The following is a 17054-nucleotide window of genomic DNA, read 5'->3' as shown; positions in this document are numbered from 1 at the left end:
CAGATTTTTTTTTTTTTTTTTTTTTTTTTTTTTTTTTTTTTTTTTTTTTTTTTTGTTTTTTTTTTTTTTGTTAGAAGGTAAGTTGAGAGTGGAGGATAGATGGAGAAAGAGAAAAAGGACAGAAGGTAGGGAGGTACTTAGAGTGAACTGCTCAAATGAGAAAGAAAAGAAGTACAAGAAGAAGCTGAGAGACGAAGGAGTGAAGAATAGAGAAGAATTTGGAGTGGAGGAATGGAGATGGTTCAAGGAGGGAATCATAAGGTGCGCAAGGATGGTGTGTGGAACAAGGAGGATGGAAGGAAATAGAAGGAAGGGTAGTGAGTTGTGGGATGAGAAAGCAAAGAAATGTGTAGAAGAGAAGAATCGAGCTTTCACAGATTGGTTACAAAATAGGACGAGGGAATCATATGAGAGGTACAAAGAAAAGTGAAGAGAAGTAAAGCATAACATAAAAAAGGCAAAGAGGAGAACAGATGTGAAATGGGGAAAGAGTATGACAGAAATTTTTTAAAGTAATAAAAAGAAGTTTTGGAAAGAAATTAAGAGAGGAGGGGGAGGCGAATCACGTAGAGATGAAAAGGTAAAAGGTGCAGATGGAGAGATGATAATGGAAGAGAAGGCAGTGAGAGGAAAGTGGGCAGATTATTTTAGGGAGCTGCTAAATGTGAAGGAGGATAGGGAGGGAAAGGTATTTGCAGTGGGAAGTGCTAAAATGACCGTGATGAGTGAGGAAAAGGAGGAGAAATAAGGAAGGATGAAGTGAAGGCAGTTGTTAAGATGATGAGAGTAGTCAAGGCACCTGGGTTCGATTGATATCATGCAGAATGTCTGAAAAAAGGAGGTATAGTGATTAGATGAACTGGCTGGTGAGGATATTTAATGTTTGTTTAAGAAAGGGTAGAGTGCCAGAGGATTGAAGGAGTGCCTGGATAGTTAAACTTTACAAGGGCAAGGGGGACAACTGTGAGTGTAGTAGTTTCAGAGGGATCAGCTTGTTGAGTGTAGTTGTGAACGTTTATGAAAGGGTCTTGATTGAGAGGATTAGGGGAGGAACAGAGGAAGTAATTGGTAAGGAACAGTGTGGGTTTAGGACAGATAGGGGTTGCATAAATCAGATTTTTGTGGTGAGACAAATATGTGAGAAAGCTATACGAAAAAGATAAGGATGTTTTTTGAGGGCTTTTATGGATTTGGAAAAGGATTACGACAGGGTAGACAGGAAGGCACTGTGGGAGGTATTGCAGATATATGGGATAGGAGGAAAGCTTTTAAGAGTGTCAAGAGTTTTCACGAGGGTAGAAGAGCTTGTGTTAGGATTAGAAATGGAGAGAGTAAAGGTGGGACTTCGTCAGGGATGTGTTATGTCGCCCTGGCTGTTCAATTTATACATGGATGGGGTGGTGCGAGAGGTAAATCCAAGGGTAGTGGGTCAGGGATTGGAGATGGTTAAAGAATATGGAGAAAAGTGTCAGATAAGCCAGTTGTTGTTTGCTGACAACACTGCGCTTGTAGCGGGATCAGAAGAGGGATTGAGGAAGTTAGTGACAGAGTTTGGAAAGGTGTGCAAAAGAAGAAAGTTGAAGATAAATGTGGGTAAAAGTAAGGTGATGAGATGGACAAGAGGAGAAAGTGGCAGCAGACTGGAAGTGAGCATTAAGGGAGAGAGACTGGAGGAAGTGGATAGTTTTAGATAATTGGGTGCGAATGTGGCAGGAAAGGGAGGAGTGGGGGTAGAGGTAGAATGTAGATTGAGAGAAGCGAGTAAATGCCTTTGGGGATTAGGAAATGTAATGAGAAATAGGCATTTGGGAATGGATGGTAAGAGGAGACTGTATGAAGGAGTGATTGTACCAACAGCACTGTATGGGGCAAGAACATGGAACATAAGCGAGGAAGAGAGAAGGAGTTTGAATGTGTTTGAGATGAGGTCCCTGAAAAATATGGTGGGGGTTACTAGGCTGGATAGATTGAGAAATGAGGAGGTGAGGAGAAGAACGGGGGTGGAAAGGGAGTTGGAAGATAGGGTTGATGAGAGTATTGGGATGGTTTGGACACATGGAAAGAATGAGTGAAGAAAGAATAGTAAAAGAGGTGTGGAAGGCAGAGGTGGAGGGAGTGAATATGAGGGGACGACCTAGGAAGAGATGGATGGATGAGGTGAAAGGGGCATTGCGAAAGAGGGAAATGTCTGTTGAGAAAAGACGGCAGAGTACAGAAGATAAGGGTGAATGGAAAATGGTTGTGTATGGATGATGCTGTGATTTATGAGGGGGAGTGAGTGGGGGATGGAGGGTGAAGGAGTATGTGTGAGAAATAAATTGACGCAGCCCGAAGGGATTTCTCACATTCTTCTTTTCTGCATGAGGGGACAGAGAGAGGGGGCCCGCCGATTTAATGAAGCGGCCTCGCTGTGGATATGCGGTGTCTTGCGACAATCCTATTGAACCAGGGCAATGGGCAAGATGCAGGGATGACCCATCATCTAGGAGGTGCCAAGACGAGAGGGAGGGAAAAGGGTGGAGATGAATGGAGTATCTTGGAGAAAAAAAGGGGAAAAAGCCTTTGGTATATGTATGTATGTATTAAGACAAGTTGTATTTCTTTTATAATCGTACTGTTTACATAATAAGTTTTGAGATATAAGGTACCATTTATTTTCATTATCCTGAAATAATAGTAAAGGAGCTTAATGAGTGAAAAAATAAAAAAATAAAAATTAACTAATGCTCATGTAACACATTCGGATATACATACCTATGGACCAAGTTAATGATTGTAAGATACGACGCAAGACTATGGAACAAAAGAATGAAGGAGTCTGTAAGGGACCATAAGGCCTACACTAGACAATTCCGTGCCTATTACCACCTGTCATCCCCGTCCATAAAGTTGTCTAACAGTTTTTTAAAACAATTGATAGTTTCAGCGCTCACTACATGGTTACTAAGTATATTCCTTTCATTGACCACTCCATTAGTAAACAAATTCTTGCCTGTTTCTTTCTTAAATCTAAATTTGTCCAGTTTAAATCCATTACCTTGTTTACATCACCTTTATCAAAGCCTTTTATTCACTTAAACACCTCTGTTAGATCACCCCGCACTCTGCGTCTTTCCAGAGAGTGTAAGTTAAGGTGCCTAAGCCTCTCTTCGTAAGGTAAATTTCTGAGACCATATATCATTTTGGCTATTCTCCCCTATACTGATTCTAGTGAGTTGATGCCCATTATATAAGACAGAGACCAAAACTGTACCACATAGTCAAGGATGGGTCCAACTATGCTAGATAGAGTTTGATAATTATCTCTGCACTCCGCACTTCTATTCGTAACCGTCCTAGCAATGAAACCTAATTCTCTGTTAGCTTTATTCCTGGTATCAATGCACTGTTTCCTGAATTTAAGATCATGACACACTAAAACTTCTAAGTCTCTCTCGCACTCAGTTTTCTCTAAAAATGTATTATCTAAGTTATACGGTATCTAATTTCGGGGTTGTGTAGTCCTACGTTTAACACGCTGTACTTTGAGACATTGAAGTTCATTTGCCATTTCACCGACCATGTGAACAATTTGTTAAGATCATCCTGCAGAATCTCGGTGTCCTCTCCTGATCTAATTAGTTGTCCTATTTTACTGTCATCTGCAAACTTACTAACATCACTATTAATCCCATTGTCCAAGTTGTTTATGTATATAATGAACAATAAGGTGTAAGGACAGGAATTTTGAGGGGATATTATTTTTGGAATTTCGTTTTATTGATCTATTTATTTATTTGAGTGTTGACTTGAGAGACTGGGTAGTATGGACGTCGTGACGGTTTTACTCAACCAAGAAGCAAAGTAGAAAATAGAGCCTTAATAGACCATGAATTTATTCTATTCTATGTCTGCCCATCAAGATGTGTTGGCAAAGAGCCTTACTATAATCATTGAAGAAAAACATACAATAGGAGATAGCTACAAATATATTTCAGCTGATTTTGGTTCAACTAATCTTCGAGGCGACATTAGAATGTTCTCGAACATAGCGGGCGCACCGTAGCTCCGCCCACCCGTGACGTCACTAACACGTTCGGACAGAGTCGTAAACTAAGGCCATTAATTTTAAGAGTAATAGGAAAAATTCCCAACTTTCAGATCAGGATTCCACTAAAGAAATAGTTTAGGGAGAGATTGTGGCAGCTAGGGGCTGTGTTGAGAAGCGAAATGAAGTTTTACGAAATAATACAACAGGGAGGTTAGTAGTTTACCCATAGATACGAACACATAGCCGTCTCGTTTTTTTTTTTTTGTTTTTTGTTTTTTGTGCGTAACTAAAATTTTAATCTGATGCCAAAAACTATCCCGATGAGAGGTATGGGTATGGGGAAAAAAAGGGTTTAAGGGAGTGTACTCCACAAACACTGCGTGGAAGGAGTTAGACGGTATCACGCATATATACATTAGCTATGAGAGTGTAATCCTTAGAGTACAATTCTGTCTGTGATCGTTCTCTAATAAGAATACGGGGTTGAAGGTAGACACAATATTGTAAGTAGACTTATACAGTGACCGGAAGGTTGGAGCGTAAATAACTACGTTTTTCCACGTGCCTGTGACCTTACTTATGATGCCCAAAAGCAAAAAAAACTGTGTTATTAAATATCTCGCATACCCATATATTTTTCATATTGTAAGGATCAATAGATTGTCTAGTTGGAGAAAACCACAATATACTTTTGTATTTCCTTACTATGTTTTTGCTTCAGTGTAATAATTAACACATAGCAAACCTTCACTTATATTCTTTTACTACCCCACTTGGGCATAGGCCTTTTCGCTAACCAGAACCAACCCCGAACGACCTGAGTAAAGGGGACGGAGTCAGACGTGAATAACAAGGAGCAGTTTCCATTTATGGTCAGATATATCCATATAGACGATTGGGTGGTGGCAGCGTATACCTTGATTTCTTATTTCCCAAATCGTTCTTATGTGGGTATCTCTGATCACTCCCATTGGAGGTGCTCTTGGTTAAACACTAATCAATCGACGGCACCACAAAGGGACCCAAAACCGAGCGCTGGAGGACCCTACTAGAAACGTTCCCCCACCTGGATTATATATAATTTATGGTGACCCGCTGTTTTCTGCCACTGATCCAACTTCTAAACCATTCTAACACTTTTCCTCCTATACCATGAGCTTTGATTTTATCTAGTAGTCTCTGGTGTGGCACCTTGTCAAACGCTTTGCTAAAGTCAAGGTGAATACATCGTAACTATCAGTATTATCTGACGCCTTATATACTTTAATGTAAAAGGATAGAAGATCAGTCATACATGACTTACCCTTGGAGAAACCATGTTGTGTGTCACGAATTAAATTATGTACCTTAATGTGTTCTCTGAGTCTATTAACTATTATTGATCCAAGCATTTTACGTTCTACCTACATCTCAAAAGTTATTCTATGACCCCAATTAACGTCAATCAACAACTCCCTCTCAACTTTTACATACTACCTATAGACCACACCCATACATACCTATGGACCATACCCATACCCTATGGACCAAGTTAATGATTGCAAAATACAACGCAAGCCTATGGAATAAGGGGACGCAGTCCTACCCTCGCAAAACACAGTTTCTATGCTCTACCTACGTCTATCAACGTCAGTCATCAACTCCCTCTCAGCTTTTATATACCTATAGATCACACCCACACATACCTATGGACCAAGTTAATGATTGAAAAAAAAAATACTACACAAGACTATGGTCAATCATCAACTCCTTTCAAAGTACACAAACTTCTACTTTTACACAACTATACACCAATTAAATCGCACATACATCTACAACCAATCAAAACCCATTAGCGTATGACATCACAAGCTTCTCCCACACGTACACACATGTACGCGCACGCGCACACATCATCCATACGTACGTAGGAACACATTCACTGTTGCTAGGTCTAACTTGGCTGTTTCCGTACTACTAACGTCCAGTGTCACTTTACTGATTTTTTTTTTTCTTTTTGACATGAGAAGAATTTATCTGTGCTATTGATGGTATTTAGGAATGAGGGAGATGACTAAGAGTACACTGCCCATTCTGTGATTGATTGATTCAGTTTAACGTCGCAAAACACTCCCCCTCCCCCTATTAGGAGGCTTGGACGGTACCCCTAATATAGGACTTTGTAGCGTGGAATTTTATAAACCATGCCCTTAGTCCAACTCCCTGACAGCAGGGTTTGAACTGCCGTCTCCTCAACTACCGCGTCAATTAGTGACACTCTAACCCGCTCAGCCAGCCCATTTCATAAGTGATGAAAATCTGGTGGGGATCCCTCCCATTTCCTGCCCTGTTTCTATGCCACACGATGACGAAGTATTCCATGTTTGCACTCGCTAATTATCATCAAATGTAATTATGAAACCAATAAAGAAACATCAGCAACCATCTATTTTACAAAGTTTGTCACTCTAGCGAGCTCCGCAAGCCTTGGGACAATTGTCCCTCTTGGTCCAGTGTTACGGTGTTTGTTCTGGTCAATACCAGGTGGTTTTATTCAGGCCAAAGTGTCTACCAGAACCGGAACATGTTACGAGTGTCACAGGGTTACAGGGAGTCCCTTTGGTGCCAAACAGACTCATCCAGCTGTGTTTAGATAGAACAACACCAGTTGAGTAGGTCACGGTAATGTATGGATGAATGAAACTGTGACGCAAAAATAGTTATCTACACTTGTATCTGACCTCTGGCTACCATTGTCGGTAAAGTATATTAGAAAGTGCACACCCGAATCTTCATTTTGATGTAACCCCTTTTTTATAATTTACTAGATGATGTGTTGATGCCCTTTGGCTAGAGTAAGACCTGTGAAATGCAACACCAAAGTTAAGGGGTTCATTCGTTATGATGACGTACCCCTAGCTGATGAAAAGCGTCTGGTGACACTGCTCAGGTCAAAGGTAATGGCGCCAGAGGAAATGGAAAAATCTACCCAGGCTACTCACTCCTATTTGTCCACCATTTCATACACAGGTCGAGGACCATGAGGCCTCCTTTCAGATGTCACTTGGACACTGCTCGGGCCAAAGGAGTGGGCACCAGAGGCGAAAATACAAAAATATACTGAAGCCTCAATTTTGACTGGGCCCCACAAACACGCCCTTGGGTCCAGGTTCCTCTCATGTATCTCGCAGTGCCTTGAGTATGACCCTCTACCCCTGGTGCAAGTTTGGGCCAAATCAGCCGAACTGACGATCTCGGTCAGAAATCCCTGGATCTGGCCCTACTTTAGCTGCAGGGTTTGAGGCTGTTGATACACTCCTCAGACTCATTGACAATGTGGGTAGGCCTCTGCCTGACCACTATGAAATGCAGAGGGTATGAGGATGCAGCTTCAACTACCTTAGACTTTTCTCCTGATAACTTAGATTGGCTTTGCCCCCAGTTCATCCGATTTAGTCGGGGTTTACTGTATATCCATCTATCTATCTATTTATCTATATACTCGTACCAAGGGCTCCTTCCCGGTTATAAGTGAGGTGACCAAGTCAAAGGCACACATCCACTCCCGCCCATTCCATTTCCACTGTATATAGTTGATTGGGAATAGAACTGTTGGCATTGTTGACGTCATATTAATGACTCAAGAAAGGAACTTCTACTCACCTAACCCGATCGACGACTGAATCCCAAACTTCCACAGCGTGCTATTGATGGTGGAATACTACCCACAGTAAACTGAAAAACAAATTAAGTTTAAGTTATACATTACTTCTTAAAGAAAACAGAGGTAATACACACTAAGAAGTCACGATAAAGGCTTTCTTTATAACTCCATATAGATATGTGTGTATGTATATATATATATGAATGTATGTACGCATACGTGAATGCATTTATGCATTTATGTATGTATGTATGGATGTGAATATATATATATATATATATATGTGTATATGTGTGTGTGTGTGTGTGTGTGTGTGTGTGTGTGTGTGTGTGTGTGTGTGTGTGTGTGTGTGTGTGTGTGTGTGTGTGTGTGTATTTACCTAGTTTTACCTAGTTGTATTTTGCGGGAAGGGGAGCTACGCTCGTGGTGTCCCGCCTTTGTATCTCGCAGTGTCTAGTTTACTCTTAAATTCATGAATGGTTTTTGCGCACACTATTTCATTGTCCAGTTTGTTCCTAGTGTCCACCACTCTATGTGGAAAGCTGTTTTTCTTCAGATCTCTTCTGTAGCTATGCTTTTTTATTTTCTTTCCATGTCCTCTTGTGCTTCTCTTGTCCCAGATTAACAAGTCCTCTCTATCGAGTATTTCTGTGCCTTTCATGATTCTGCAGATGGTCAGTAGGTCACCTCTCTCTCTTCTTTGCTCCAGAGTCGGTAACTCCAGTTTAGCCAATCTCGCCTCATATGACAAGTTTGCAAGTGCAGGTGCTATTTTTGTTGCTGCTCTCTGGATTCTTTCTATTTTCTTTATGTTCTTTTTGGTACTGGGTGACCACGATGTCGCCGCATACTCTAGTCTAGGCCTTATTAGTGTGACCAATATCTTTTTAACCATTTCTTCGTCCAGATATGTAAATGCCACTTTTATTGATCTTAGTAAATTGTAGGATTCTCCGATAATTTTGTTTATCTGTTTGTCGTAGGACAAGTCGTTTGAGATAATTACACCCAAATCTTTTTTGAATCCCTCCTTCTTTACCTCCTTGGTTCCAATTTTATATTGTCCTGATATTCTGTTTTTGCTTTTTCCAAACTCCATTATGCTACACTTGTTAATATTGAAGTCCACTTCCCATTTCTGACTCCAGTTCCATATATTATTCAGGTCTTCCTGCAGTGCTTTGCAATCCTTTTCTATTTTTACCTTCTTTAACAGTTTGGCATCGTCTGCAAAGAGGCTCATGTATCATTTCACATCATCATCCATGTCATTCACATGAATAGCAAACATCATTGGAGCCAATACAGATCCTTGCGGTACTCCATTGATCACCTCTTTCCAATCTGAATATCTTTCTCTGAGCACTACTCTCATCTTTCTACCAATCAGGAAGTCCTCCATCCATTTTAGTAAGTTCCCTTGTATCCCTCCTATATGTTCTAGTTTTGTTTTTGTAATTTTTTTCTTAATGATTTTTTGTCTGGTACTTTGTCAAAAGCTTTTTGTAAGTCGAGGAAGGCACAATCAGCCCATCCATTCCTTTCTTGCACTATGTCTATTAATCTTCTGTGTGTGTGTGTGTGTGTGTGTGTGTGTGTGTGTGTGTGTGTGTGTGTGTGTGTGTGTGTGTGTGTGTGTGTGTGTGTGTGTGTGTGTGTGTGTGTGTGTGTGTGTGTGTGTGCATGTGTGTATATTTACCTAGTTATATCTACCCAGTTGTATTTTACGGGAAGAAAGCTATGGTAGTGACCCGCTTTTGTATCTTTCAGCATCAAGTTTGATCTTAAATTTTTGCATGGTTTTTCCACTCAATGTTTCCTCATTCATTTTGTTCCAGATATCTATCACTCTGTGTGGAAAGCTATTTTTTCAGATCTCTTCTGTAACTATATTTTTAAGTTTCTTTTCGTGTCCTCTTGCTTTTCTTCTCTCTCACTTTAGTAAGTCATCTCTACCAAGGACTTCCATCCCTTTTATAATTCTGTAGATGGTTAGCAGGTCTCCTCTTTCTCTTCTTTATTCCAGGGTTGGTAGTTCAAGTTGTCCAATCTTTGTTCGTATGTCAATTTGGAGAGTGTTGGTGCCATCTTTGTCGTTCCTCTTTGAATTCTTTCTAATTTCTTTATGTATTAGGTGTCCATAGTGTCGCAGCGTACTCCAATTTTGGTCTTATCAATGTAACTATTATTTTCTTTACCATTTCTTCATCCATGTAGTCAAAGGCCACTTTCATTTATCTTTATTGATTGAAAGTTTCTCCAACTAATTTGTTGATATGTTTGTCTGCTGCCATGTCAATGGTGATAGTTACTTTTATGTCCCTTTCCGAGTTGACTTTTTTAATTTCCTTTCTACCAATTTTGTATTGTCTAGATATTCTATTTTTGCTTTTTCCAAATTTCATTATACTACATTTCTTGATGTTAAAATTTACTTCATTCTTCTGACTCTATTCCCAGATGCTGCGCAGATCTTTTTGTAATGATTTACAATCTTCCTTTGTACTTACTCTCTTTAGTAGTTTCGCATCATCTGCAAAGAAGTTCATATCACCCATCTCATTTATGGAAAGTATTATCAGAGCCAATATAGAGCCTTATGGGACCCATTTATCATATCTTCCCAACTTGAGTTCTTGTCTCTGAGTACCACGCTTCTTTTTCTCCCATTCAAGAAATCTTTCATCCATTCCAATATTTCTTAGTAGCTTTTTGTGTGGTACTTTGTTAAATGCCTTTTGTAAATCTAAGAAGGCACAATCTGCCCATCCGTCCCTTTCATAAATTATTTCTATTATTTCTATTGTCCCCTTCTTTGTATACTGGTGCAATATTTGCATTTTTCCAATCTTGTGATACTTTTCCTTCTTGTGTATTTTATCCGTTAGTTCATATATACATTTTTTCAATATCCAATTTGCAATTCCATCTGGCTCGTGCGACTTTCTGACATCTAGGTTTTTTATTTCTTCCCTTATTTCTTTCTGTGTCACCGTTATCTCTTTCATTGCAGGGTATCTTTCTCTCTGTCCTTCCTCCCAATTTTGTGAGCTTTCAATTGTGTGTGTGTGTGTGTGTGTGTGTGTGTACGCGTGTGTGTGTGTATGTGTGTGTGTGTGTGTGTGTGTGTGTGTGTGTGTGTGTGTGTGTGTGTGTGTGTGTGTGTGTGTGTGTGTGTGTGTGTGTGTGTGTGTTTACGTGTGTGTATTTACCCTTGTTGTATTTACCTAGTTGTATTTTACGGGACGAGAGCTATGCTCGTAGTAACCCGTTTTCGTATCTCTCCGCATCCAGTTTATTCTGAAAATCTTGTATAGTTTTAGCACTCACTGTTTTTTTTGTTCCAGACATCAGTCACTCTATGTGGGAAGCTATTCTTTTTCAAATCTCTTCTGTAACTGTCTTTATTTAGCTTCTTTTCGTGTCCTCTTGTTTCTCTTCTGTCCCATTTTAATAAATCGTCTCTATCAAGAACTTCCATCACTTTCATAATTCTGTAAATGGTCAACAAAGCACCTCTTTCTCTTCTTTGTTCCAGTGTTGATAGATGTAATTTCTCCAGTCTTTGTTCGTATGTCAAATTTGATAGTGTAGGTACCATTTTTGTCGCTGCTCTTTGAATTCTTTCTATTTATTTATTTATTTATTTATTTATTTATTTATTTATTTATTTATTTATTTATTTATTTATTTATTTATTTATTTATTTATTTATTTACCTATTTATTTGTTTGTTTATCTATTCGTTTATTTATTTATTTATCTAACTATTTATTTATCTATTTATTTATTTATCTATTCATTTATTTTTGTGCTAGGTGCCCATAGTGTCGCAGCATACTCTAGTTTAGGTCTTATTAGAGCAACAACTATTTTCTTTACCATTTCTTCATCCATATAGTCGAAGGCCACTTTCATTGATCTTAATAAGTTAAAAGTCTCTCCAACTAATTTACTGACATGTTTATCAGGTGTCAAGTCACTTGAGATAATCACTCCCAGGTCCCTTTCTGAGTCGACTTTTTTGACTTCCTTGTTACCAATTTTATATTGACCCGATATTCTATTTTTGCTTTTTCCAAATTCCATTATACTACATTTCTTAATGTTAAAGTTCATTTCACACCTCTGACTCCATTCCCATATTTTGTCCAGGTCTTCTTGTAGCGATCTGCAATCTTCTTCTGTGCTTACTCTCTTGAGTAATTTGGCATCGTCAGCAAAGAAGTTCATGTAACACTTCACTCCCTCATCCATATCATTTATATATATGGCAAACATTAAAGGAGCCAATACAGAGCCTTGCGGGACGCCACTTATCACATCTTCCCAGTTCGAATTTTTGTCTCTAAGTACCACTCTCATTTTTCTCCCACTTAAGAAATCCTTCATCAATTCCAGTAGCTTACCTTGTATTTCCCCTATTATTTCAATTTTTCTTATTAACTTTTTATGTGGTACTTTGTCAAAAGCCTTCTGCAAGTCCAAGAAGGCGCAATCTGCCCAGCCATCTCTTTCTTGTATTATCTCAATTAATCTCGAGTAAAAGCATATTAAGTTTGTGGTACACGATCTTCCACTTCTGAATCCAAATTGTTTAGGGTTTAATATTTTATTCTCTTCCAAGTGTTTGATCCATTTGTTTTTGAAACATTTTTGCATATTTTTGCTACTGTGCTTGTAAGGGATACCGGTCTGAAGTTTGTGGGATCTTCTTTGTTTCCTTATTTATATATTGGTACTATGTTTGCACCTTTCCATTCTTGTGGTACCTTTCCTTCTTTGAGTATAATTTATCCGTCAGTTCGTCTATACACTCTTTCAGTATCCAATTTACAATTCCATCCGGTCCATGCGATTTCCTAACATCTAGGGTTTTTTTTTTTTTTTTTGTTTTTTTTTTTTTGTCTCTTACTTCTTTCTGTGTTACCTTTATTTCTTTCATTTTAGGGGGTCTTTCTCGTTGTCCATCTTCCCATATTTGTGAACTCTCGATTGTAAAAACAGACCTGAAATGTCTGATCATAAACTCTGCCATTTCTGTGACGTCTATATATTCTTTATCTCCTTCACGCATTTTTACAATTTCGTGTTTGTCTTTTAATTTATCATTTATATATCTGTAAAAGAGTTCAGACTGCTCCTTACTTTTGTCTATAATATATTTTCATAGCTTCTTTTTTCTTTCCCGCGTATATTCACATATTTATTCCTAAGTTTTATATAAGTTTGCCATTTGGATGTTTTTTGTTTCTTTTCCATCTTTTCCAGGCTTTGTCTCTTCTATCTGTAGCCTCACTGCACCTTTTATTGTACCAACACTTTATATGAATCTCTTTTTGCTTCTTCTTCTTCTTTGGTACATTTTATCAATTCCTTTTTTGTACTTTTCTTTGAATATGTCCCATTTGTCTTCCATCTTTGTTTTCTCTTTGGAGAATTTATCCCAGTTTTTTTTTTTTTACAAAATCCGTTTTGTTGTACATTAATCTTCCCTCTATATGTTTATCATTCCTTCTTACATTATTTCATTCTTTTAATTCAAACTCTATTAGTATATGGTCACTCTTTACAATTGGTGTTTTATACTCCATTCTGTTCACAATATCTAATTCAGAAGTTAATATTAAGTCTAGTTTCGACGGTTCCTCGTTGTTTCTATATCTAATATTTTCTTTAACTCATTGTGTTAAGGTATATTCGATGGTCATAGCCAGTAGAATGTTGCTCCAAAATTCTTCTCCCCCTTTTACTACAATTTCTTCCCAGATTATATCCTTTGCATGAAAATCACCCACAATTACTATGTTACCACCCTCTTTCAGTAACTCATTTAGTACATACATTGTCTTCCAGTTATTTAGAATGATCACTATCAGACCAAGCCTGTGTTTTTGGTGGCATATACACTTCTACAATTTTTCTACTTTTCATGTTTTATTTACAACTTTAATCATAATTAATTCCACATTATATTTACCTTCATTTATCCTTGTCACATTTAAACCCTTTTTGGTCAATAGCATGACATCTCCTCCCTGCTTGTCTGTTCTATTTTTCGCCATACTTGTTGATATAGGGCCTTTCAGTTTTGTCTCCACAATTCCCATAATGTCAGGTTTCTCTATTTCCAGATAGTCGTTTAGTTAATTAATTCCAGAAATCATACCGTCGATATTTGTGTATGCCACTTTTAGTTTCATATTTTGCCTCTGTTTTTTAATTTTCCATTTTTCTGATGTACCATTTTTTTCAGTCTCAGGTCTAGTACTCTAAAAAAAAATGTGTTTCCGTCTCTCTTCTTTTCTCATTTCTACCGTTGGCCTCAATTCTGAGATCCTTGTATTTCTCTTTTTCCTCATCACTCATTTCCTTTTTTATCCATATATGTTTGAATTTCTCGCTGTTTACTAATTTCGCCGCTTTCGATAGTACCTCCTCGGCTATCATTTGAGTTATTAGCTTTATTTTCAGAGGTCTATGTTGGTTTTCTTTTGAATATTTGCCTATTCTGTGAATCTTGTCAATTTCATTGTCAAAATTTTGCCCTTGGTCTTGAACTTCTTTCAGAATTTCCTTAGCTGTTTCCTTTTCCTCCTTTTCTCTCTGGTATTTATACACATCATGTTTTTCTTGGGTACTATGGACCACAATGCATCTACCTTTGTCAACTGTATCTCTCATCCAATTTTCCTTTTCTTTAATTACTTTCATAACTGTTTCTTTTGTGTTTTTCTCCGTCTACTTTTGTACTATTTCTCCAAAGGAAATTTTCTTTTGTTTTCCTGTTCTTCTTTCCATTGATTTTTTTTATTTCAAGGAGGTCTGTTTCTTTAATTGACTCTTCCACCTTTCTGGTTACTACCTGTAATTGCTCTATGACCTCCTTTTTCAGTTCTTCATTTTTATTGTTGTCCTCATTTTTCATTCTTTCGTTTTCTCTTTTGGGCATATCAATTTCGCTCTTTATGTCACTTAATTCTTACGCAAAGTAATCAATTCTCTAAGTACAGCTCGGTAGTCCAATTTTAAATCTATGATTTCTTCCAATAATTCGTTTACTTTGCGATTTTTAATGCATTACTTTATCTAACTTCTCTATTTATATCTAAGCCTTTACCTATTTCTCCTGTGTGTGTGTGTGTGTGTGTGTGTGTGTGTGTGTGTGTGTGTGTGTGTGTGTGTGTGTGTGTGTGTGTGTGTGTGTGTGTGTGTGTGTGTGTTTACCTACTATTTACCTAGTTGTATTTTACGGGAAGGGGGAGATATGCTCGTGGTGTCCCGTCTTCATATTTCGTTTTATCTAGACTGATTCTAAATTCGTGTATTGTTTTTGCACACACCACATTTTCATCTGTCTATTTTTCCTGTGGGGAAAGCTGTTCTTTTCAGGTCTCTTCTATAACTGTCTTTCTTTATTTTCTTTCCGTGTCCTCTTGTATTTCTACTATCCCAATTTATTAGATCCTCTCTATCAATAGTTTCTATGCCTTTCATGATTCTTTAAATAGTCATCAAGTCTCCTCTCTCTCTTCTTTGTTCTAATGTCTGTAGCTCAAGTTTTGCTAGTCTCTCTTCATATGATAGTCCTGAGAGTGTTGGTGCCAATTCCGTAATTGCTCTTTGTATTCTTTCAAGTTTTACTATACATTTTTTTGTACTTAGTGACCACGTCGTCGCTGCATACTCCAATCTTGGTCTTATCAAAGTGACTAGTATTTTCTTCACCATTACTTTTTAATTTAGTTCCTACTATTTCCATTATGTCTGGTTTTTCTAATGCCAAATAGTCATTTAGTTCATTCAGTCCTGAAATAATTCCATCTATGTTGGTATAGGCTAGCTTTCTCTCTCTCTCTCTCTCTCTCGTCTTTTTCTGTCTGTTTTGTTTCCTTTTTCCTGATATGTGTGTGTGCGTGATTCACCATGGTCTTGGATCACGTGTTGGACTTGTGATTGACAGCTATTTCCCTCCCGGAAGAGACCTCAGAGCTCATATGACCAATCTATTGGTAATGCTATGACCTTACACGCACACACGCACCGAACTCCCTGCCCACGAGAGTTGGAGTAACAACCTGCAACGCAGCGGTACTCAATTTACTTAAGCCCTGGGCGGGATTCGAACCCGGACCACTGTAGTGACAGCCAGAAACTCTACCAACTGCACCACGAGTTGTGTGGGGGGGGGGAGCAACGGGTGTGTAGTCACCTTGGTATTCACCTTAGTCTTTTGATCACGTGCTGAACTCGTGATTGACAGCTATTTTCCTCCCGGAAGAGAGCTCAGAGCTCATATGACTGATCTATGGGTAATGTTGTGACTTTACACGCACACACACACCCAACTTCCCGCCCACGAGAGTTGAAGTAACGACTCTAAGCGCAGTGATACTGAAATTATTTCAGCCCTGGGCAGGATTCGTACCCGGACCACCATAGTGGTGTCCAGCCTTTGTATCTCGCATTGTCTATTTTGCTCTTGAATTCATGAACGGTTTTTGCACACACTATTTTTTCGTCCAGTTTGATCTCTTCTATAACTATGTTTTTTGAGTTTCTTTCCATGTCCTCTCCTGTTTCTCTTCTCCCAGTTTAACAAGTCCTCTCTATCGAGTATTTCTGTGCCCTTCATGATTCTATAGGTGGTTAGTAGGTCGCTTCTCTCTCTTCTTTGCTCCAGAGTCGGTAACTCCAACTTAGCCAGTCTTTCTTCATATAACAAGTTTGAAAGTGCAGGGGCCATTTTTGTGGCTGCTATCTGGATTCTTTCTATTTTCTTAATACTCTTTTTGGTACTGGGTGACCACAATGTCGCCGCATATTCTAGGCTAGGCCTTATCAGTATGACTGATATTTTCTAATAATTTCTTCGTCCAAATATGTATGCCACTTTTATTGATCTTGGCAAGTTATAGGATTCTTAGACAATTTTGTTTATTTGTTTATCATAGGATAAGTCACTTGAGATAATTACTCCCAAATATTTTTAGATCCCACTTTCTTTACCTCCTTAGCTCCAATTTTATATTGTCCTGATATTCTATTTTTACTTTTTCCAAAGTCCATTATGTTGCACTTCTTAATATTGAAGTCTACTTCCCATTTCTGACTCCAGTTCCATACCTTATTCAGGTCTTCCTGTAGTGATTCGCAATCCGTTTCGGTTTTTACTTTCCTTAACAATTTAGCATCGTCTGCAAAGATCATGTAACATTGCACATCATCATCCATGTCATTCACATAAATAGCTACATTATTGGAGCCAATACAGATCCTTGTGGAACTCCACTGATCACCTCCTTCCAACCTGAATATTTTTCTCTGAGTACTACTCTCATCTTTCTACCAATCGGGAAGTCCTCCATCCATTTTAGTAGG

The 17054-nt window shown here is 38.3% G+C and overlaps 1 protein-coding gene across 8 annotated transcripts in view; it reads right to left on the bottom strand.

The window, feature by feature from the left end:
* LOC143027786 (uncharacterized) overlaps positions 1-17054 on the bottom strand; it is a 137226-nt gene that overhangs the window by 17582 nt on the left and 102590 nt on the right. For all 8 annotated transcript variants that reach the window (XR_012966649.1, XR_012966650.1, XM_076189336.1 and 5 more), the window contains one exon: positions 7673-7744. Coding sequence is in view for 6 of the 8 variants with exons in the window: in XM_076189336.1 (XP_076045451.1) it covers positions 7673-7744 (72 nt within the window). In the remaining 2 variants the exon portion in view is untranslated. The remainder of the gene's footprint in view (positions 1-7672; positions 7745-17054) is intronic.

Source organism: Oratosquilla oratoria, chromosome 8 (assembly GCF_046742065.1).
Source record: "Oratosquilla oratoria isolate Oo_2021 chromosome 8, ASM4674206v1, whole genome shotgun sequence".
NCBI classification, from domain to species: domain Eukaryota; kingdom Metazoa; phylum Arthropoda; class Malacostraca; order Stomatopoda; family Squillidae; genus Oratosquilla; species Oratosquilla oratoria.
This window is presented reverse-complemented; position numbering and strand designations above follow the sequence as displayed.